Raw genomic sequence first — 23,894 nt, 5'->3', positions numbered from 1 at the left:
CCCCCCCCAGTGGTTGCATGTTCCCTAACAACCACTGGGGTGAGTGGAACGGCTCTCAGCTTCAGCCCACCATTCAGAGACTCATGAAGGGATACAACCGCTACCTAAGGCCCAATTTCAACGGTAATCAAAAGACTGAGAATACTTTGTTTTTGTGTTTGCCGATTGGATTTTGACCACATTTCTTGTCTTTGTTTACAACAGAAGGTCCTGTGGAGATTGGAATGAGTCTGGATATCGCCAGCATCGACGCCATCTCTGAAATAAATATGGTACACCAAACTCCACTTCGTTCTTCTTTATAGCAGCTGGGCTTAATAAATGAGGTGGTGCAACAACAAACAATGAAAGAAATTCTTCTTGAATGCCGTCCTGTCAGGACTACACAGCAACCATCTTTCTCCGTCAGCGGTGGCGCGACTCCAGGCTGGTGTTTCCCGGGAACGAGAGCGTGAGCGTGGACGGGCGGCTGGTGTCGTTGCTCTGGATCCCGGACACCTTCATCCCGGACTCGAAGCGCTCGTTCCTTCACGACGTGACGGTGGAGAACCGCCTCATCCGCATCTTCAGCAACGGCACCGTTCTCTACGCGCTCCGGTACGTTGCACCTTCCCTGCAATCGGCCGCGCTCCGGCCTCAGGTCCTACTCAAAACAGGAAGGAATCACTGATGCATCACCACCCAGTCATGAACCTTAAGGGAGTGACACTTCATTTCTGGATGCCTGGTGTCCCTGAAATTGCTTTGATTTGTCATGTCGTTGGCATCTATGAAAATGTGGCTTGACATTTAATCTGTTTCGTCACCCGGCTGTGGAACTTTGTTTTGACTCCAAAGCTTAATAGAAGAAGAAAAAAAAAAGAGAGCAGCTTTGCATTATGTTTAGATTCACCCTTCGTCTGGCTGAATTAAGACAGACGGTGATTCATGAATGCCAACGTGAACGGTGGCAACTTGCTTTGAACATGAGTCAGGAAGCTGCCCTCGAATATGCAGAGCGCTTCGCCTGAATGTTTACTGTGTTGCTAAGGGATTTTTAGGATGATAGATTATCGAGACTTGGAGTTAAACATGAATTATGCATCAGATAGCAAACTTTCATACCGAGACATCAGCTACGAGTCTTACAGGAAGAGCGTTCTTTACTTTGGATTTTAATGATGGGTATAAGAGTCAAGGGGGTTGAACATATACATGCCACACTTTTCAGACAAACGGCACATTTTATGTGCATCTTTATTTGCAATTTTTGTGATTGGGTGATGAATAGGGATAAATAAATGAAAGAAAACCTGCAGGAGGAAGCAGCAGACATGACACTGAGGTAAAGGTTCATATCCCGGCTGAATAACAACCCCAACAAGAAAGTCAGATCAAAAGCAGAAAGATTAAAAAAAAAAAAAAACTAAAATGTTTTTGTGGGGGGAAAAAATAAAAATAAATCTGTATCTTTTGATATAAATGAGAATCTTTGATGGGACTTCATAGTTGACATTCATAGAAATTTCTACATTCATTCCGGCTAAGGTTGAGTTGTTTTGTCAAAAGGAACGGGCAGAATTTCAATGTCTGGATGTGCAAAGCTGGTAGAGACATGGGTCTACATTTCTAATTGGCGGTTGCTTTAAAAAGTATTGACGGGGGGCGGAGCGGGGCGGTGAATGGCACAACACACTTCTCTTATTTATAAATGGAAAACCATGTGAACAGCAAACCTTTTAGACGTTAGTTTTATTGTTGTTGCTTTGTTATACACAGTGACACAATATGTGATATTATTGTGGAACTTCAAGTCCAATTTCTCTCTCAGGGTGCAGCAAAGCTGTTTTTTTCTTCTTATTATTCAAAAATAACTCTACACAACATAAACTCCTCCCTTCTCATCCCTGATGTCATCACCTGATTTAACTGACCTGTCAGTAATGATTGCACATCCTAATGTGATGATATAAAACCAGTGATTAAAACAAAACAAACCATGAATAATCCGAATAATGACATAAGTGTGGCAGTACTTTCTTTAAGCACGAAAACGACACGCCGTGGGGAAGAAACTTCACCCCCCACGGTTAGAGTGAGAGAGTTAAACGTGAATAAAACATCAAACGGTGGAAATATTTGCTGACATATCAAATCGGGGCCTTTGTTTTATTTTGTGTTTGGGTTTTTTTTTAACTGTCACTCAGAAGAAAAACAGTTCTTAGCTTTCACTGATCTGTTGCCGTCTTGTGCTCAACAAAAGAAGGAAAAACTTTTATGGGGAAGAGGGGGGGGGGGGACCGTTTTTGATGCTTTTGCTTTGAAAACTCGACAGCATCACGGCTACCATTGCCTGCAACATGGACCTGACCAAATACCCCATGGACAAACAGGTGTGCACCCTGCAGCTGGAGAGCTGTGAGTACTTTCTTCCCACCGACCCTCCGCCAAGCGTGTGTTCGTCTTCTTTCCATTACCTCTGTAGCTTCACATCTTCGTCAGTGTAGAGAGTATAAGCTCTTTGTTGCTGTGCAGATTTGATGCTATAACCATGTACCAATAGCTCATGTGCTGCGTCGTCAGGGGGCTACAACATCCAGGACGTGGTGTTCTACTGGACAAGAGGGAACGACTCTGTGAAGGGTCTGGACACCTTGCGTCTGGCTCAGTACAGCGTGGAGAGCTACTACACGTCGGTGACGGAGGCCGTGTACGAAACAGGTACGGAGTGGGGTAATGTCCAAGCGTGAACGAAATCCATCGCTTTTATGCGTTTAGGGAGCTGTGCTGTCTCGTGTCTCTAAACAGGTCATTACCCCAAGCTGGTGCTGCATTTCTCCCTGCGCAGAAATGTCCTGTTCTTTATCTTGGAGACATACGTCCCCTCCATCCTGCTCGTGGTTCTCTCCTGGGTCTCTTTCTGGATCAGCCAATCGTCTGTGCCAGCCCGAACGTGCATCGGTCAGTATTTTTTTGTTCTTTATGATTCTGGTACACCGTGTACCAGTCAAGCCTCTGAAGACACCGGCTTGTTGATTTTTTTTTTTTTTAACTATGGTCAAATTAAAATGGAAACTTTTGCAACGTTGCAAGAAAGGAGACATGAACAACTGGCAACTCAAAAATACCTTTTGATTTATTTCTTTATTTCTTTACCTTTTGATCAGCTTTAGCAGGTATTTACCCACTAAATTAAATCCAAATATTGTCTGGTTTGCAGTAATTGTGTCTTTCTAAGCCTTCTTCTGTTGTGGCTTAATTACAGTCAACTGGTTCTGCTGGACAAAATTACCATTACGGTCTTTAAACAACTCAAACTGAAGCAGCACATAATCATCGGAGGAAATAACATAGACATAGTTAAGAGTTTACATTGTTTCAGATGACTGTTATTATTGTCCCTGTCTTCTTTGCCAAACACAATCCGTGCTGCAATGCAAAATGTTTTCGGAGGCATTTCAAGTGTCAGGACAGGAACTTGCATGTTGAATGCCACTGCACAACAGGCCGATGTTAAATTTGAACGTTTACTCCACTTGAGAGAGAACCAGTAAGTTGCAGCTGATGAGGCGGATCCATGATGCTTTACCTGATGTAGTTTTGCACACAATAAACTTAACAAGTCTCACGTGAAAGTACAGATTTGTACTCTCAAAGCAGACATAGGGTTGTACGCCTTTTATATGAGTAAATTACATTGTTACTCACTGGTCTGGGGACTTCACCACTTGCTTACCTGATGGTACTCTGACGTCCATCTACGACAGGTCAGAAAAGTATTGCAGAATCCAGCATACGATAGCGATAATTTGATGTTTTTTTCCAAATTTTCTTAAGTTTCCACAAACAGTAGGAGTCATTCTGATCAGTAAACTGCTTTACCTTCATTCTTGCTTTAACAATTGATTCTTCAAATCTCTGTAATCTGGACGCTACCGGTGAAAAAGCAGGTTGTTGCTTCGTTGTGATGCGTCACTGTGGGGAATAATGGTTTTGCTCTTTTTTTGATATGTTGGGACTTTGGTTCACTTCCAGAACATTTGGAGGTATGTCTTATCTGACAACTAAAATCTAAAAGATTGTTTAAATATTTTTTTGAAAAAGATATTTTGCCTGTAACCAACCCAACACTTTAGAAATCCCTCATCAGCTGCTATAGTTCTTCGGTAACCTCACTGCATTTGCCGTTGAATCTGAGAGCAGTGGAAAAGCAGAAGTGTGAGCTGCATCAAGGCACCACAACCAGCCAATGTGTGGTTTGTTAAAATACTCTTCAAAAAGTGCATTCAAACAACGGAATTGCCAGAGACGTCGTGCGTCGACTCCAAACAAGCCAGTTGTGGTTATATTGAACGCAGCACCGGTGGCTGAGGGGATCTCGTTAGCTGAATCGGAGGCATCGGCTGTGGAACCGCTCGTTAAATGTATGTAGACAGACCTGGCTGGATGCAGCAGCAGCAGAAACGTATTGAATATTTGCCAGTTTGTCAGTGGAGCTTCACTTCTAAAGGGCTGAGGGTGTTCACTGAGGCATTTTTTTTTTATGTCAGAACGAAGCTACGGGCTTTGTTAATTTATCTCTTTTTTTACTCGTGGTGTTCAAAGCAAAAGTCCAAAACTTCTGCAGTTTATGGACTTTTAAAGATTAGGTTCCAACCCACCATAATCTGTACTTCTGGTTTTATTTTTATTATTAAAAAAAAAAAAAAGCTTCTTGCTCATGCTGCTCGCTTGATGGTGTTAGTAGACGTTTGGCTCCCATAGCAGGAATATAATTTAACATTGCATAAGACTCGACGCCGTTCTCTTGCCCAGGTTAAATTTCTTCACATTCACTTCATTAGAAGTAAAAATAAAACAAACATCGAGTCAGTTATGCATGTTTTTCATGCGTTGTATTAGTTCAGGCACTTTAAATGACTTCTTTTTTCAAAGGACGAGACGAAGAGATGGCTTAACACGTTTGAGGGAAAAAACAGAGTTTTGATGAAAAGCAAAACGGTGCCAAGTTTTTAGGTTCAGATTGAGAGAGAACACCTTTGCTCTGCAAGAAGGGGATTTACTGGTTATTTAAAGTGCAGTGCTAGTTAAAAGTTATAAGCAGCATAATTCTTACTAGCAGTAGATAACTCTCTTGGCATCTTCACTGATCCAGAAATCCAGATTTATTGGTTTTAGAAGCTGAAAACTAATAACTGCTCAGAGACGCCTGGCTTAATGACTTCAAATCCTACAAATACGTTGATCCACTTTTAAACTCTTGTCGCATTTGTGGTGAGCGGTTATTTAGCCGGTGATTATTTTTTATGGCTCTCCATCAGTGATCTCTTTGTAAAACCTACTGAAATTGGATTATTAAAAAAAAAGAATTCGTTAAACTACAGTATTTTATTTTATTTTAGAACATCTTGTAAAGCAAAGCAAAGGTTTCACATGTTCTGCTCTCAAGTCCTTGAGATTTAGTGTCAACAATCAACTAGTCTGGATTCGGCCTAAATAAAGATGCAGAGACAGATGCTTATGTAATCCTTAAAATAATTACAAAAAATAAAAGACATTGACAAGTCTTGAGCCAAATGAGTTATTACAACTTGGACAAAGATCACGGTTACCTGGAAACAGAAAACTTTCTTCTTAAGGTAAACTGTGACTGTAAATCGATTGAAAAATTATTCTGCTCAAAATCTGCAGGAGTGACCACCGTCCTGACCATGACCACCCTCATGATGGGAGCCCGCACGTCCCTGCCAAACGCCAACTGCTTCATAAAGGCCATAGATGTTTACTTGGGCATCTGCTTCACCTTCATCTTCGGCGCCCTGTTGGAATATGCCTGTGCTCATTTTTATACAATGCAGCATCAAACCATCGAGGATCTGCACAGGGTAAGGAAACGCGTACCAGGCCATAAAATCCAGTCATAGATATCGACCTTGACTGGATTAAAACATCCGTGTGTGTGTGTGTGTGTGTGTGTGTCCCTCAAGGAGCTTTTGAGGGAGTTTGTCGAGTCCAATGGAAACGGCCTGGTGCCAATCGTCAACTCCAGCCAACCGAACCAGTCCGTGGAGGTGGGCACCACCACCGCAGAGGAGCCGGCTGAGGAGCCGGCGAAGAGCGACGCCAAGAACCATGCGGCTTCGACGGAAAAAGCGCAGAGTCAGGGCTGCGGCTTGTCGTCCGTGAAAGACGCCTCGCGCAGAGCAGCTGCCGTCTTCATCGTGGAAAATCCACACAACATCGATCGCCACGCCCGCACCGCTTTCCCCACGGCGTTCCTCTTTGTCAATATCCTGTATTGGCTCTATTACCTCTTTCTCTGAGTGCTGATTAGCAGCAGGCTGCAGGATAGCTCGCCCCACTGCCCTGAAAGCCTTCCCAACCTCCTCGTTAGCCAGCGGCTGGACCTGGACATGTCCGATTAAACTTCTTTTTTTGTTTGTTTGTTTGTAGCAAAAAGATAAAACCTGTTTTAGGGGCTGCATATAATGAGAAGAAGTTAGTCAGGACTGTGCTCTCTGCTAAAAAAAAAGATGGTATTAATTGCGAGTAAATGAACGGCTCTGCACATTTTAAGCATGAGGGTTCGATGATTAAAATCCATGCGTATCGCAGTGCTTTCAAAAGTATTCATACCGACTAAACCTTTCCACAAACTTCACCGTTTTGTTGGGATTTCGTGTGACGCACCAGTGAAATGAGCTGACTGATGATCAATATTTTACCAAACACTTTGCATCTATTTGTACTCAGTCCATCTTGATCAATATTTTGTAGAACCACTTTTGAGCGCAGTTATTACTGCAAGTATTTCTCTGTCTCTATTGGATTTGTACATCGAGAAATTGACTTTTTTTTTTGCCCCACTTTTATTGGCAAACCAGCGTAAGTAGTGTTAAAGAGAGTGATGTGGAACCTAATTTTTCATGTCTCTCACGAGACTCGGAGTTGGATTTACGAACCATTTCATTATAGTTCTGGCTGTCTGTGTGGAATCCTGCTGGAAGGTAATCCCTGTCCCGGTCGTTAGCGTTTCGCAACCTCCAACAGCTTTTTTTTTTTTTTTTTTTTTTCCAGGGTTTCCCCCTCTTCTGGTTAGGATTCCTTTCCACCTACTCAAGAAACGCAACCTCACAGCAAGATGCCGCCACCACCGTTGTTTCGTCACCGGGGAGATTTTTTTTTCAGGGTGATGCGCAGCATTGGTTCGCTGCCACTTCCCCGTCTTTGCTGTGTCTCCTAGATCGGTGGTGGCAAGCTGCATGTTGGAGTTCTTTTAGCGACGGCTTTTCCTCTTGCTAGTCGAACTTGACGACTCCTGCAAGCGTGCTCTCAGTGACTGAACTTGAACTATGCTGCTGCCTCATACATGATCGGTCTTGCACTCTGCCCAAGTCCTTAGGGTATGCTTCATATATTCTGCAGTGTATTTCGCCTGCAAAACATCTGCTGCACTCTTCATTTTATGTGCTTCTGGTTGGTTCTTTCTTGCCCTCCCCCCCCCACACCAACCCAGCACCCCCATGTGACTCTGTGCTCACTCCCCGACATAGGGCAGACATGTCTAGAGATGCATCACTCCATGACATGCTAAGCAGCACGGCCACGGAGCGAGGAGAACCAGACTCAACCTCGCTCTCATCTTTGTGTGGCTCGTAAAGACGTAGTCGAACATTTAAGTGCAAGTTTTCCGACTGAGCCTGTGGTTGTTCTGTTCTTTCAACAAAGTTGTTGCCACACTTCCTTCAGTAACTAGTCGCCCTATCAGCAGATTCCTCCACCAAAGCGGTGGACCACAGCGGCTTCTCTAGAACTACTTTGGGTTTCTCGGCTGCTTCTCTGGTTACTTCAACCCGGTTTCCTGTCGGTTGAGGTGGACAGCCATGTTAAGACTGCAGTTGTGCAACACATCCCCCCCCCTGCCCCCACTTTCAGATGAAATATTAAACAGAGCTTTGTGAGATATTTAAAGCTTGAAACAGTGCTTTGTAATCCGACCTAAAATCCTCCACTTCATCATACTTTATTTTCCACCTGTGACTTTTCTTTGAACGCAGGTAATTAATTGCATTGGGCTTCGTTATTAGGCATCAGATGCAAATACGTACTCGAACTTTCAGATTTAAATTTGTAAAAAAAAAAAAAGAAAAAAAAAAAGGTGGAAAACGACCTTCATTTTTCCACTTCACAAACACACATTGCTTTGTGTCGGTCTGTCGCATCCAATCAATCAATACGTTTGTAAATGGAATGCGACAAGATGTGGAAAGGATCGAGGGGTATGAATACTTTTGGCAAAAAAAAAGCACAGCTGAATCATCAACGCCATCATCTGCTGCGCGACATTGAAATGCAATTATTAAATCATATGGATGTGCTTTTTTTTTTTTCCTGCTTTGGCTGTATCAGGCTATATAACTGGCCATGTGCAATTAAACTGAAAACGGCAGAAACTACGACTTGTTGGTGGAGTTTAATGAAGCCCTTTCGTGTCTCGGTGTTTTACGACAGTAAAAAAAAAATAAAAAAAAATACAACTGCTTGTACAGTGAAAAGCAAATTTATTAGTCCCTCATCCAGGTTTACATAAAGTGCAAAAGTTGACAGAAAGTATTTAAATGACAAAAAAAAGGGAATAGATCACAGAGTAGCACCGCTATGTTAGTCATTCAGTTGCCTACAGAAGGCGTTCAAGTAAATGTAGGACGCTGCTTGAGCCAAATCAGTGTGGCCAGGGATTTTTAATAGAATAATAATAATTAAAAAAAAAAAAAATCGAATGACCAACTCTTAGTGTCTAAAACTTTTGCGCAATGCTGTTTATGTTGCACGACGATGAAGGTCTGACGCAGAATGAAACAGAAACAGTAGTTGTAGTTCACTATGTACATGAAGAAAACAAGTAAAAATGCATGCCGCTGTGTGAAAAGGCACCTCATGGTAAAACTATTTCCAAAATATCACATTAGTCAGGTTTGGCCTGCACACAGTTTCACTTTTATCATTTGCGGCGCTGCAACCGTCTGTGCCTTCCAACTCCACATGTCATGCACTTCCTTCTGCTTTCAGTCCACGTCTCTTGTGCCTTTGTCGCATAGATTCTCCTTTTCTTCCTTGACCCATTCAGTGCCATCAAGACAATGAAAATACACGGATGCAGTGAGTGAAGAGTCCGAGTAGCGTACTCCACGCCAAGAGTTTCAGGGCTGCAAAGAGCAAATATCCAGTGGAAATGTAGCTCCACCTGCTGGCTGATTTATGTATTGCTTTCGACACAAGTCCTAAATGTCAGAATGGAAAATTTTCAGAAAGTTTTCTGATAAGTTTGGTAGATGAACCTGATAAAGAAAGAAGGTGGGGAAAAAGTCACACCCTGTGATATCCATTTACTTCAGTCTTTTCCATCAAAATCTCTCCTAGATTCTTTTCTTTAGCTCCCATTCCTGCAGGAAAAGAACACAAAGAGGAACGAGTTAATTTTATTTACCTTATTGTGTGTCTTGGGGTAACTTATCACAAATTACAAGAGTCTAAATGTGACGAAACAGATTAGAAAAACAGAAATAAGCCACACCAGAGTGTTTTTTTTTTTTTTTTTACCATGACCAGCCTGTTTGATGTTACAACAACCGAATCAGATTTAAGTCTAGCCTCTGACCAGGCCACTGAAAAGATGGATTTTGTTTGTTTTCGAGCAAAGAAAGAAGTAAAGTGACAGACTGATCAACTGCTCTGAAAGCGCAACATAAATTTAATCAACATCCTCACCTTTGCCTTCTGCATGACGGTCCCAGCAGAGGACGCACAAATCGACGGTGGCCTCTTTCGCATCTCTGCGGCGCAGTTCACTGGTAAAGAGTCACCGTAGGAATTCTGGACTTTTTTGCCAGGCTCCTGAGGAAAGTCGAGAAGTAAATAAAAAACGACTGCAAGGTGAAAGAGCTCCGTCTTTCCGCACAGATGGACAGATCTACCTTGGCAGGTGGCCTGGCCTCCACAGGTGTGCCCAGCGCTCCGCCTGCCAAACTCTTCTTCAGGTTTTCTTTGACCTGCGTCAGCCTCAGCTCCAGGTCCACCCTCTCGGCCTCTTTGGCCTTGCAAGCCTCCTCCAGCTGGGACACGCGCTTCTCCAGCAAGGGCTTTCTCCTCTCTGCTCCACAAAAACCACGTGTACTTTTACATTTAAGTTATCTTTAAAATTGTAACCGTCTCACTGAAGAAACTACTTTCATATCCTCTAAGATACTGAACTGGCACCAAGATGAGATGGTGTTTGTTATTTTATTTCCTGCATTTGGAGAGTAATGCACTGCTCCAGTGAACATGTCTGAATGCTCCCTCTCCGTCAGCGGCACACCGCGGGAATCACAGGAAATTCATTCATTAGACATGGGAGACATTTTCATAACCATGTTGTTGTTTTTAATACGAGTAATAGTTGTATTCGTCTGACTGGGGGGCATTTTCCTTTCACATGACCCTCATGTAACAGTGGTCAGAAACACAGAAGAGCTGGGAAGAACCCTTCACAATTACTGAAAGATGCCTTGCATAGATTAATCGTGTATTGCAGTAGTATAATCTCAAATTGATGATTTCTAAAAAAAAAAAAAAAAAAAAAAAACATAGATAGATAGACAGATAGATAGATAGAAATTCAATGTTTTTCACCAAATCTTCTGATTCCACAATTACTGGTGCCCTTAAAAAGTTCTTCTAAAATAAATGTAACTGAATCACTTCATGATATGATTGATTGAATTGATCAAACTGTCTGGATTTTTTTCTTTAAGTCAGATGTGTTTTTTTTTTTAAGTCTGAACACGTCTACCGGTGAACAGCTACTCATGCAAACTTTCTGTAACATCAATCAAAACAAGAATTAAAAAAAAAAAAAACACAAAAAAACAAACTTGAAACTGTCAGAGGACTGCAGCCAACAATACAGAACGGCCCACAAGAAACAAAGCCAAGACTATTTCATAGCCAATCTCTGTGGTTAAACTGAAATCCTGGAGGAAACCAGAAGGTGAGCTGAGATGACAAAGAGAAACCGTGTCAAAGGTCACGCTCTGTGAAACATTACAGGAGAAAATGAAGAGCTGTCTCGTTCACAAAAGAGGGTTGCACCAAGAATAAATTGTGGTTTATCAAAAAACTGTAATGTCCTGCAACAGATGATTTATTTATGTACCTTTTTACATACCTTAATCACGGGCGACAATGTATACTGTATATTCATATCTAATAGTATTCTAACAGATTTTAGCTAATGAGAACTGGCGATCATTTAGAGACCACAGGTGAAATTGAAAATGATTCATGATTCATTCATCATTTCTGTTTTCCTTTTGTTTATTCATCTCCTCACCTGAAGCCACCTTCAGCTCTTCCTTCACTTCTCTCTTCTGCTGTCGGAGCGTCACCAGCGCGTGCCGTATTCCGTCCCGCTCCGTTTCCAGCAATTCTTTTTCCCTGAGGTAACGCTTGGCATCTTCCTCCGCTCGTGTTTTCCCATAGCGTCCATATGGGTTGGTATCTGGGTGGGAACAAAAGGTGAGGGGGGTCAGCAGACGTGCAGGGGTTGTGGGGAAAAAAGGAGAAAAGGCCCAGACAGCAACGCATCTCCCCGTCTGATTAATACTACGCTTTTTTTGTTTTTGTTTGTGGCGATTCGGGCGAGGGCTGCACAGCTAAGTAAGTTTAATGCGCTGGTTTTATCTTTCTTTGTGATCAAAACTTTATTTAGGAAGCGATCAGACGACGCGTGAAGAAGAAATGACACGCCGACTCACACAGAGCGGGGAGGTCAGGAGGTGAGACGGCACATCTAATCCGAGCGGTCCAATAAATCTCCAGTTACATCCTAAAGTTCTCAGTCATTAAAAGTGCAGAGCTCTTTTCATGCGTTGGGGAGAAGCAGCGGCGCGAACTCTCTGCAAACCAGAAACGCTAATCTGCTCCACTTGTAAAGCTAATGACACAACAAGGCATTTGGGAGAGGGCGAGAGGAAACGGGAGATCACCGGTGGAAAACGAGAAAAGGACCGACAGAGAAAGAAGAAACATCGAGGCAGATGGGGGGGGCTTTAAATTACGGGGCTGTCAGCAGACTGGCTCGGCACTAGAAGGAGAGCGCAGAGAGTGTGAGCTCGCAAACGCACAAGAGAAATGGGATCTCTGACTCCACTGTGAAATGTAACTGCAGTATGCTAACAGGAAACATCTGCATTATTTCTTTTTAATTCGTTTTCTAGTCTCTGGAGTGACACATGGACACCGTGGGTGGGTGTAAAGCTGAAAAAATAGCGTGTAAAAATATTGTGGAATTGTGTATTCTGCAAAAAAACGTGCCGACACTGATTATCTCAAAAGCCAAGATGAAAAAACAAGCCTTTTGTTGGTGTGTGTGTGTGTGTGTGTGTGTGTGTGTGTTCGAGGATATTCAAAGGTCGCAATTTATCCACAATTCGGGTCGAGATGAAAAACATTTTAATCCAACAACCTTGTTGTTTATTTAACGCCGCCGCACACGGTTGAAAACTTCGCAATTAAAACCAAAAACACCCAAAACAATTTGATTATGAATGATTTGATTAATTGCTGAGAACAATTGTAATTTATTATCTTTAGAAATTTCTTAACTGCTTTATTTGAAGACGACGGCTTACAAAGATTGTTGTCATCGTAGCAATTTTGCTGCTTTAGTTTGGAGACGTTACGCTTTTAGTCATTTGTTGCAATAATTTTATCATCTCATAATCAGAATTAGCTTTGCTTGCAAAGTTTGTGCACACAAATAGAACGTGTGCGGTCTGGTTGTAATTGGCATGACGCAATATTCTAATCTGAAATGCCGAGTCTTAATTAGCTGTCAGCAGAAAATCATCATCAGTCAAACTGGAGCCCAGTTCAAAATGAAAAAAAAAAAAAAAAAAAAATCACTATAAAAAAAATGCTTCAAAGTCATTGAAGTATGGCAGAGCATGAGGGCCAATGTAGGTAATGCTAAAAGTGAAATATCCATCATAAACTCAAGAAGTTTGAGATTGAGTTAATATATTTGAGGTTTTATTTTTAATGTATTACTGTGCAACATCGGAGGATGTCTTAGTTTTATTGTCAGGAACTAAAAAGACTCTAATATCTCAAAAGTTAGGTCTGTTTCTCCAAATCATAATCATTATCCAGGGTTGGAAAATCGGTAGAGGCGTGTTTTCAAGACCGTTTTGGAACCTTGACACTTACTTTTAATCTAACAAACAAATCTCCCTCCATTTTCCTTGAATATCTATGAAACAACAGACCAGATGCACCTACTTGAGCCCGTTCGCTTCAGGGAGACCAGTGACTTGTCTTGGTGGAAGTCGCTGTGGGAGTAACTCGAGTGTCGCTTCCCTTGATTGCGCGATTTCTCCTTTAACTGGGTGGAGGAGAGAGGAGGAAGGGATGGATGGCATGTAGAAGAAGAAGAGGAGAGAGTGAGGAAAGAAATTTCAGAACCACAGTCCTAGTACCACCACCAAAATCCAATACTGATAAGAAAACGCCGAGTCACGCATGCAATTAGCTAGAGGTGGTGAAGGGTATGTCTCGTACTCCCTGCAGGTGAGATCAAGAGAGGAGTTTATGTTCTACAAAGCCTGACCTTTTCCTTTGCAGTCATTTTTTTTCTCTACCCCTGGAATCTAAAAAGGCATGACATAGACCACTGTCTATTTATTTAAGTTCCTTTCATTCAAACAGAGATGGTCCACAACAGCTGCACACATATACAGACACTGCAGTCTAATCGCATCAAAGTAAAACATTCAGCCATAAGTTTCTGTTCAACTCGGAAAGAATGCGCCTGCCCCACCTGCGTGTCCTCAGTAGGGACCTCGTCGTACGTCCTGGAATCGGTGGAGGTGCTGCTGGAGGAGGTAGCCCACCTAGGACCGGAGAAAAAGGGAAGGGGGTGGAGGGGTAGGTCCAGAAGGAGGTCAAAGCTCTCTCCTCTCTCCTCTGAACCGTCTCAAATATCCCAAACCTGATCCCCGTCTTAACTCACAGGAAGGAATTTCGAGCGGCGTCCCGAATGTGTGCGATGGTTTCCACGTCGACGTAGTCGTAGTGCAGGGACTCGGGGTCGGTGGCAGAGCCCGTTTCCGCGAGGATGACGCCGAGCCACTGCCCAAGCTCATCAGAGCTGCTCGCCTGACAACAACACGGGATGTTTCTGAGGTTCTAGCAAGTTTAATCAATACAACATAATTCACCAAGTTCTTTATTTCTTTTGGGAGGAGACGGACCGGTTTTTATACAAATAAATGTGCAAAAAATGTTATAATAAAAAGTTTGTCTATTTACCCTCGCCGTAGTCAAATATTTAGCTTTTTTTTTTTTTTTTTTTTAAATTTTGGTTTGGTCTTTCCCCCCCAACACGCTGCTCATAAGAACATAGTTTATTTGAGTTCATCAGGGCTTTTTAAGTGACAACATCTGTCTGGCGTTGGCCAACCTGAGACTCGCGAGAACAAATGCATGAGCTGAAAGCTCAACTATTTTAAGTTTTTTTTTTTTTTTTAAGAAAAAAACCATGATTTTCCACGCGGTTGTCCGTGTGAACCGTTTTTAATAAGGCGTGCCTGCTACATCGCTAAGAGTTTTACCTCCAGAGCTACCATCTCCGTGCTGTCCTTCATGATGCGGAAGGCAAAGGGGTGTTTGGGTCCAAGCCCGGGGACCACCTCACAGCCGTTCAGCGGCAGGGTCGGCAGGGAGGTCCGTGGGTCTCCCCGGTCGTGATAGAAGTGCAGGGAGCCTCTGCACACACAGCACCAGTGCTCTCTCCATACCTGGTTGACCAGCACCAACAAGTAGCCTGTGTTTTTGGAAAAAAAAAATAATAAAATAAAATAAAAAAAAAGGGGGAGGAAGGGAAAATAAATTGTTTGGGAATTTGAGAGATCTCGAGAGTCAGAGCGGATCGAGACGCTACCTTGTCGAGGGTCACCGTAGGATGTCCGGGAGTCACCCGACCGCGATGACTTCTTCTTGGAAAAGCTGATGATGCGTGTGATCTTCCGTCCAGCAGCGAACGCTCCCCGCTTCACCTTAACTGAATCAAAATTTTAGCTTGTAAAAAAACAAAAAAAACAAAAGGAAACATGCGCCACCGTGCTTTTAAACAGAATCTTGCAATAAGGAAGAAAAAAGGACATCTGACCTTCAAAAGATTTTATAAAAGGAAATCTGAAATCAAAAGGTGCGGCGTGCGTTTTTATTCAACCTCGCTAGAGTCAAATTGTTGGACCATTTTGTGCTGCCTTTTTCAGCTACAGCTCTTTGAGCTTGGTGTGTATGCATACCCCTTCTTTGTAATCTCGCTTAGTCAGTTTGAATGGAGTACGTTACATTTTGGTCTCGTCTAACTTCAGTACCATTTTCAAAATGTTTGCCGTGTCCTTTGTAGACAGGCGCTAACTGGTAAATGTGACTTCTTCTGGCTTTCTTGAAACTTTCTTCATGCGTGCTCTCCATAAAGGCTGGACTCTGAGTGTCTGACCAATAGCTGCCACATCGACAGACTCTCCCACTTGAGATGTGGAACATTGCAGCTCTTTCAGAGTTACCATGAGCCTCTGCTTTTGACCATTTCTTGTTAGGTTTGAAAGTTTTACAACATCCTTTATATATTTGGATGTTGCACTTACTAGTGCTCAGTGAGCTTTAATTTAGGGGTATCACTTTAAAAAAATAAAAGTACTAAAGATGCATGCTCCAGTTGTCAGACTTTAATCTGTGAAACACTGTGAGCTACCTAATGTCATCTTATCACATAAAGTCTCATTAGTATCCACTGGAGTTTGTAGTTATGACATGACAAAGTGTTCAAGGAGTATGAAAACCTTTACAAGATGCAGTTTAAACTGAGCAACTCGGGAAGAAATTTCTCACCGTTCTCTTTGCTACTCTCTCCTGCTGAAACGCCCACGCTGTCTGAATCAGATGCGTTTCTGTCTACGGACAACCTCTGTGGAGGAACAATACAATCACAGTTTCAGGCTTCCACCAACACCGTCTGAATCCCACCCCAGGTCACTCGGCGTGGCTCACAAGAGAGTGAAACCGGTCAACACATGTTTAAAAAGGCTTCAGATTTATCATGCTGAAAGCCAGCCAGATTATTTGCCTCTGGTTTCTTTCAGAATCAGAGTAATACTCATGAAACACAAAGGCAAACCGACCTGCCATCTTCTGTTTTTGTCCCTCCCTCTCATCACGTCTCATCGGTGTTTCTGTTGGAGGCTTTTGTAGTTTCTGTTCGGACAATTTTCTGTAAGCTTCAGCGAATGTTCGAAGGCTGACTCACTGCCACCTCTGCCATTGTTGTCTTAACACCTAATTATGTCGCGCATCTCCTCTTCCTTTTGCGAGCCAAGTACAGGCATCACGGCACGCTGGGCTAAGCCAAACAACTGTTTAGAAAAATTGATGGTGACAGCCCAATTGCTACTTAAATCAAACTTTTCCTCACCTCGGCTGTGTAATTACACCTTGGGAACAAAAATAACAGGGAAGGTGGCGAGTGAACATCCTCACCTTGTCAAGCTCGTGTTTCCTCTGAGTGACGGGAGACGTGGCGTCCTCGGGTACGCTTTGACCGCTCGCCTGTCGGACAACCTATTGGGAGTTTTTACATCGTAGCGTATTCATGTGTTCCTTCAGTGATGAGAGAAAGATGGATTCTCAAACGACGCTTGCCACAAAAAAGGTAGCATTTACCTTTAGCCACTTGTGAGCCTGCTCCTTGCTTTGAACTGCCAGCACCAGTCCATCTCCATTAGGTAAGGTGAACCTCAGCTCATGGTGCTTCTTTTTGATGTCCTTAGGTACATAGACGACGGAGCACTGGGGCAACAGGAGGTCCACGTAGGGACACGTGTCTTTGGAGTTCTTATAGCACTGCAGGGAGGAGGACACAAGCAGTGCTTAGCAATACCCGTTAACATTACAACCGTAATGTGTTTTAGTGGGATTTTATGAGGTAGACCAACACAAAGTAGTACATAAAGGTGAATAAGAAAGAAAACTCTTTACTTTTTTTAAATTACAAATCTGAAAGTGTTGATTAGATCAGAGTTCAGCTCCCCGAGTCAAATCACCTCTCAATGCAACCAGAGATACAAGTCTCTTGAGGTATATCTCTACCAACGTTGCATATAAAGACACTGAATTGCTTTGTCACTCTTGTTTGCCACGTAGCTCACATGACTTTGAACCGCTCACCTGCAGTCTGTTTTCTCGGATAACGGTGAACTGCTTGGCCCACTGACCGAAGCGTTTCTTGCGCAGCAGGAAAGCACATATGCGACAGTCTCTGACGGGAGGCAAGTTGCTCTCGTCTGACGGCCACTGATGAGTGACGCCGGGGCTCCGCTCCTCTTCGTCCTCCTCGTACGATTCGTAGGAACTGCTCAGAGCGTCCGAGTCGTTGTCTGGAGGAGCGGCGGAGACAATACAGGAAGCTTTAACCGGGTGAAATGGAAGTACGAGAAACTGGGATTATCTGATGGGTTTTCTTGCTCACAGGAGTTTTTGCGTTGCAAATTAATGGATGCCGGGTAGTGGCTGTCGGTCTCTTCATAGACGTCGTCGATAGAGTTGGGAGGGCTGGGCCTGTCTGAAAATAGATGGCACGACATCCAACTCACTCACTGCGTCTTTATCCACTTAAATCCAACTTGCGCTTTGTAATTATGTTTGGGACAACGTGATATATGGGCATATGCAGATCGTTTTAAATCGTCAGCACTGACTAGGAGGCTTTCTACAGAAAACCTGACACCAGAGGTCACCGAGTTCAGTCTTCAGCATGCTGACCTCGTGTGATTATGTACTCAGGAGTCATGCCAGGACTAAGGGGCACGGCCTCTTCGTAGTACTCCTCAGGAGGAGGCGTTGTGGGTAGCGGGGGAGGGGAGTCTGTACAGCTCTGCGAATGCAGACACATAAACATAAACAAAGTCATGTTTCTTTCATTGCCAAGTTTCTGCTTTTTCAAAGCCAGAGGGTTGCAGGATATAAACCTCAGCAGTAAACGATTTCCATAAATTAGACACATGGGTGGACCTTTTAATCCTCAGTTTTCCAACATCATGCAAGACTGATGAGTCTGTGAACATGGGAAAATCCCACACAGATCCAGCAGAACCCACATATTTCACTGCTTTGTATTCGTGAATCATTAAGAGAACCTGCAAAGTTAGACCTAGAGACCAAGTTTATCGTTTTACCTAACACCTGACACATCCGTTAACTACAATGCCAGAGATTTTATTTTGGATGGGTTAGCTTGCCTGTTTTAAAGTGTCATCTTGTGAGTTTTTGTCATCTTTCAGATAATCCGTGACTTCCTTAAGGTCTCCGAGCTCGCAGTCTGGAAAACAGCAGAACATTTACATTCAAACTTAAAAAAAATAAAAATAAAAAAGTCATACCAGACATCAGGAGCATCTCAAATACACAGATGTGTACGACTCACCAAATTTCTCAAACAAAGACTCCACAAAACTCGTCCCGTTTTTGTACACGGAAGAGTTGACGTAGATGTAGTCTGGTCCCGACTCTAGACGACAGAATCAACAAAAAACATTCATTGTCGATTCACCAAACAATGAGAGCAGACACGTGACTTAAACAAAAAAAAAAAGCAAATGGAAAGAGAATCCCATAAAAGATTCTCACATTTTTAAACATGTTTATCACTCAACAACATTTGAGATTTAATAAAAAATCCGTTTTGCCTACAACATATACCAAGATACTTAAAATCCGTTTAGGTTTTCACCAATATGCAGATAAAATACAAAACAACATGCCAACATCCCACACTTTCATTGACCCCATTTATCTGTGTCTTCTCCTCTCTAACCTGAAGTTTGGATCTGCTGCAAGAGGTTCCTCACTGAGGTTTTCTTCTCCTGGGTCGACATGCTGAGGTTCTCTTGGTCCAGCATCTTCAGCAGCACACCCAGCTCCTTAACCAGCACCTCCACTGCTGCACAAGGACGGAGTGAAAGGTCATGGCGGGCGAGACATCAGTTCAGGAGCAGAGAGGGCAAAGATCAGATGGACAAGTCTAAACAAACCCACAGGATTTCGTTGGGGGCTTTCTCTCCTCTTTAGTTTTATGTTGCAATGCTTTACAGAGTGTCAATATACATCAGCGGTCTCGGCACAGAGACTCCCTCAGAGTCAGACCAGACTAAACAGACGGGGGGCTTCAGAGACAGGAAGCAATGCTAATTGGTAATTAACTCAGACAATGAGTGGATCTTAAGTTGTTTGGCATTTTCTCTCTTAAACGGAGAGTTTGGGATTTCTGAAGTGAAACTGATGGACTACACGCAGATAATATCCTATACTGAATAATCTCACATTATATTCATATTGTACACCCAAGAGGCTAAAGCTAACAGCTAGTAGCAAGGAGATCCAAGACTAGACTGGGCTTTTGCTCTCTTGAAGATCTCCAATCTCGAAACTGTCGTAGTGATTTATTTAAGTACTGTTTTTTGAACCTGAAGAAAAAGTTTATTTTGCACTGGACTGTTCCTTACAGAGAAAACGGGGATTGCCGAGACAGAGGATGGAGGTAAGAGGCAGTGTACCACCAATGATCTTCAAATGTTAGGCACATGCTGAACAACATGAAAACCTTTTTCCTCCAAAGTATCTATATAACACAAAGTCAAGGATTTTATTTCATATGTAATCTGAAATTTTGCAGGAATCTGTACTTTGGAAATGCTCCGTTCTTCACCCTCCAACTTTTGATTCCTTTATAAGTAATCATCTGCTTCTCTTCAAATATCCACCCCAAACCAACCATTATGATGGTTAAGGCCCATGATATGGCAATTACATAGTGAATTTGATCAAAATTAGAGTTGTTAAAGACAATGGAAGTCCATTTTGATTTGGTACAAAAATGAAATAAGCGGTTCAACAGTTTTTCGGTCTGAACAAAAGAGTCTGACATGCAGGTCAATAAAAGGAGAGACTGACAACAAAAATACTGTCCTTTCTTTTATGAAAACAAATATTTCCTCACAGTAACCTGTAATACTTGGGGATTTTACAAGGCTTTCCTGGTTCTGTAACCCACGAAGACTCAGATTAAAGGGATGTGACTCACATCATGTGTTGACCTGAAAGTTGGGGGCCGCTTCCCTCTCTGTTTTCAGACTTAAACTTAAATAAGCTGCCCTGCTAACCCTCAGCTGCTGGATGTTCTGGGAAAAGGTTTCACAACCTGCTGCATGTGGTTCACATTCTGCTTTATCTTATCTTAAACCACAGGGAAGCACCACCAAGAAGGACCTACAGATTGTCTCCTCCTTCCGTTTTGCCAGTCCTTGCACACCCGCGCGCATTTCTATGCTTCTTTACTCTTCAAACCATTGCAAGACACGAGCCGTCGCTTGCCTACAACACCACCTTCGCCGACTTCCCCACTCCTTGCATATTATTCTCTCACTCACTTACTCAAAATTGGCTAATTTTCACAGTCCAGTCGAGTTAGGCCCACTGAACCGTGCATCTCGCTGGGGTCAGACACGGGACAGCCGCTGAGCCAGAAAACTCTTTGTTCAATGGGCGGCCGTACGCCAAGAAGAAGAAACGTTACATTGAACACAAATGCACACCCAAACTAACATACACACAGATAGAAAAAACACAGGCAGGCTTCAGTTGTGTATTTAATAAGGTGTGTCAGTGTGAACTCTGGTCTGCAACTTTGGGAAAGGCATTCCTGCCCCCGTTTTGTGTGTGTGTGTGTGTGTGTGTGTGTGTACAAAGTATACAGATGCATTCTGGCATAATTTTTGACTCTCAGATGTTTAGCTGTGATAGAGTGACACTGCATGTAATCACGACTGACAAGCTGCCATTTTTTATTAGTTGGGAGATATATTTACTGTTTGGCAGCGGTGCACGTCCTTCGTTTCAAAGTCCCACTCCCTAAAAACAGACATAGTTTCCTGAGGCGGGTCTTCCTATGGGCTTAACAATGCTCTGCCACGGCCATAGTCAACATCTATAGCCGGCATGTCTGTTTGTCTGTTTCCGTTTAAAGACGCTGCTTTTCACCTTAGAGTAGTTTCCTTCCATTGTAATAAACTCTCCGAGAACTGGGCACGAGGAATTAATTCACGCAGCGACGAGGAATGTCTCCTCATTAAGATCCCATTCACCCAGGGGAAATAAGGAAGTAAAGCTCATGGAGGCAAAGGAAGCCTGCTTTGAGTGGGATGTCTTGGCCTGGTGAATATTGTCCCCCTGCCAGCTGCTACAGCTGTTTAGATCCTGGCTTCAGCACTGGACTTCCCCTAGCCGGGCGAAAGACAAAACCTCTTCCACAGCATGACTCACTTGCTGCGCAGAGAAACTGAAATATACACCACTCAGCACTAAATCAAACAACACTGAAATCAAAGCAGTGCTTTCCAGGGGTGTTGGCACAAAACTGGAGCTCGCAGCCATAAATCTACTTCACTGCTTCATTTGGACCTGTGCTTTAGAAAGCTGATTATTCAATTTGAGGATTAGGGGGCCTATGCAATTGTGCCAAAATGAGCAAAGATTAATTATTTTGTAGTATCTGGCATGTGGGGTGCTGAAGACCACCTCTACAATGCCGGTTACGTCATGAGAGTCAAACCCAAACTCGTGGGTTCCAATTCATCTATAGAATAACATAATCCTTTAAATATTTGCAACAACTGTTTATTGGTTCAAAATGCACAATCTTGCTGCAGTTACTTTAATCTGAAAGTCAGAACTCTGATCTTAGTGTTTATCCTGTTCCAGATGGAAGTCGGAAAACCCCCGTCATGTTAACAACTGGATAAAATAAGTTCCCATTTAATATATAATTTAATTTAAAGATATTTCCAAGGCAGGAGAGAAGACGATATGATAATGATTACACAAGGGGCACATAAAATTTTAACAGGGTTTGTAGGATTATTTATGTCCACTGGGGAACAGAGACAGACATAAAAACAACAATACTGTGTTATTTCTGTTTAAAAATCTGCATGTTTAGTCACCGGCTGACGCAAAAAAAATCAATCAAATTTTGGAGTAATTTTCAGGAGAATCAAGTTTTCAAACAAAACAATGATCTGACCTGCGTAGGTGTATCAACAACATGTTTAATGTATGTCAAAGATGACATTCATCAATTGACAAGATGCTCTGCAGTGAAGTATCATCTTAAAGTGTTTCATAAATCTCAAGTTGTGTTTTCAAGAATCTGTCGTCAGTGTGAACTATTCTCATCCTGGTTGGAGTAATCCATACTGTGGCATTTATCCTGGTCTGATTCTACAAAAAAAAAAAAAAACACTATAAATACTCCCCTTCCCCTGCTTTTAGGAATCATTTAAATTTCTCATAACTCTTAAACTACTGTTTACATAATCTCCATTCAGTGTAGAACAAAACAAATCCAGATTCAGTCAGTCAAGGTTATTTAAATTTTACATTCATCAGATGTAGTCCAATATCTAATAGATGGACACGAAGCAAATGACGACGCTTACAATTCGTTCATATCCTGCCAATCAGTCAGTCTGTCTGCCACTGCCAGTGTTTCTTTTGTCCACCAAATACTCAAACCAGCTAAACGATCGCTAAAAGGCGATAGGCCATCCTCAATATATTTGTTGCGCTCTAGTTACCTGGGAAAGCTAGGTAACTAGAGCGCAACAAATATCATTTAAAACTTTACTTTCCATAAGCAAACACTACTTTTCGTTTGTTGTCTTTGCAGTTTCAGGCACTAAAAGCAATATTGATTTTAAGACGCACTCTTACACGTGTGCCTTGTAAAAAAATAAGCATGTTTCCGCCACATCTGTTGATGTGAATAGCAGCCATATTGAAACACAAACTCTACCTTGCAAGTCTTAACTGGGGGTTAGTTGGCGGATGGGGAAGTCGAAATGTCCCCAGTTCCGAGTGAAAATGGAAGCCAGCATAACTGTGTGTCACCTAGCTTGACGTCAACAGGAAGTCTTTTTTGTCTACTGTCAGAAAAACCACTTCCTTTTTTATTTCAAAATAAGAGTCTCAAACAAAGATTCAAGGTATCAAGCCTGCAGATTGCATCAGCAGACCCAGGTCTCAAAACAATATTAGAAATGTACATCATACGGTCAGCAACTGGATACCGCACAGCAAGCCAGAATTCACTGTAGCAAGAAATATGTTTCTAATTAAATACAGTGTAATGCTACCAAATCTTCTTATGCTTCTATGAACAACCATTGGCAAATATAATTGGATCCGAACATATTTCATGTATTTAATAAAAGGATAAGATCAGAGATAGATTATACACTACTAGGTGTGATATTTATTTAATAAGCAAATAATTTAATTCTGCAACTTAAAAATGTGTTCATATACAGCATCCATATACAGTCTGAATTCACGGTTAGTTGTGGAGCTCTGGCTTCTGAAATTGTAATTAAACCTTTTGGGGTTGTTTTATTATTATTCATCATTGGAACTCAAATTCTTATTTGCGAGAACAAATTAAAAGTAGAAATATAAAATTAGGGAAAAAAAGTTAGCTTAGCACTGAATCACAGTACAGTCTTAAGCTCTGCAGGGGATTAAAAAGAGTTCAAGTTTTGTTGTTTGTCAAAGGCACTTTGATTGTTTAAGCAACTAGAAAAAAGAAAGAAAATGCATGAATTTGAAAAGTTTTTCAAAGCTCTGCAAACAAATATACAGCCCTTTTCAATTGCCTTATAACTGCTGTAAAACACCAGTAACATTCCTCAGCTTGTTAATAGTACCTGCAGTGGTGGGAAGTAACGAAGTACAAGTACTTCGTTACTGTACTTAAGTACAGT

The 23,894-nt window shown here is 42.3% G+C and overlaps 2 protein-coding genes across 6 annotated transcripts in view; one reads left to right on the top strand and one right to left on the bottom strand.

Annotated features, from left to right (window-relative positions):
* Window positions 1-8,429, top strand: part of gabrp (gamma-aminobutyric acid type A receptor subunit pi) — a 13,970-nt gene extending 5,541 nt beyond the window's left edge. The window contains exons 3-10 of the mRNA XM_015018705.1: window positions 11-123; window positions 205-272; window positions 380-597; window positions 2,315-2,397; window positions 2,563-2,700; window positions 2,788-2,940; window positions 5,671-5,864; window positions 5,967-8,429. Coding sequence (XP_014874191.1) covers window positions 11-123; window positions 205-272; window positions 380-597; window positions 2,315-2,397; window positions 2,563-2,700; window positions 2,788-2,940; window positions 5,671-5,864; window positions 5,967-6,302 — 1,303 coding nt within the window. The 3' untranslated portion in view covers window positions 6,303-8,429. The remainder of the gene's footprint in view (window positions 1-10; window positions 124-204; window positions 273-379; window positions 598-2,314; window positions 2,398-2,562; window positions 2,701-2,787; window positions 2,941-5,670; window positions 5,865-5,966) is intronic.
* A 94-nt stretch (window positions 8,430-8,523) lies between these two features.
* afap1l1a (actin filament associated protein 1-like 1a) overlaps window positions 8,524-23,894 on the bottom strand; it is a 38,984-nt gene continuing 23,613 nt past the window's right edge. For 2 of the 5 annotated variants that reach the window (XM_015018702.1, XM_015018700.1), the window contains exons 2-19: window positions 18,896-19,021; window positions 18,506-18,589; window positions 18,321-18,400; window positions 17,845-17,956; window positions 17,552-17,644; window positions 17,251-17,459; window positions 16,747-16,926; window positions 16,564-16,644; window positions 15,919-15,994; window positions 14,960-15,079; window positions 14,631-14,842; window positions 14,030-14,175; window positions 13,838-13,910; window positions 13,300-13,402; window positions 11,351-11,518; window positions 9,954-10,129; window positions 9,748-9,873; window positions 8,524-9,422 (exon numbers count right to left, since the gene is read on the bottom strand). In XM_015018702.1, coding sequence (XP_014874188.1) covers window positions 9,396-9,422; window positions 9,748-9,873; window positions 9,954-10,129; window positions 11,351-11,518; window positions 13,300-13,402; window positions 13,838-13,910; window positions 14,030-14,175; window positions 14,631-14,842; window positions 14,960-15,079; window positions 15,919-15,994; window positions 16,564-16,644; window positions 16,747-16,926; window positions 17,251-17,459; window positions 17,552-17,644; window positions 17,845-17,956; window positions 18,321-18,400; window positions 18,506-18,589; window positions 18,896-19,021 — 2,192 coding nt within the window. In that variant the 3' untranslated portion in view covers window positions 8,524-9,395. Of the gene's footprint in view, window positions 9,423-9,747; window positions 9,874-9,953; window positions 10,130-11,350; window positions 11,519-13,299; window positions 13,403-13,837; window positions 13,911-14,029; window positions 14,176-14,630; window positions 14,843-14,959; window positions 15,080-15,918; window positions 15,995-16,563; window positions 16,645-16,746; window positions 16,927-17,250; window positions 17,460-17,551; window positions 17,645-17,844; window positions 17,957-18,320; window positions 18,401-18,505; window positions 18,590-18,895; window positions 19,022-20,511; window positions 20,765-22,930; window positions 23,044-23,894 lie in introns of those variants that run through there. The other 3 variants (XM_015018703.1, XM_015018704.1, XM_015018701.1) reach the window with 3 other exon arrangements.

Source organism: Poecilia latipinna, unplaced genomic scaffold, assembly GCF_001443285.1.
Source record: "Poecilia latipinna isolate Pla-1442-1.1 unplaced genomic scaffold, P_latipinna-1.0 Scaffold2308, whole genome shotgun sequence".
NCBI classification, from domain to species: Eukaryota; Metazoa; Chordata; class Actinopteri; order Cyprinodontiformes; family Poeciliidae; genus Poecilia; species Poecilia latipinna.
This window is presented reverse-complemented; position numbering and strand designations above follow the sequence as displayed.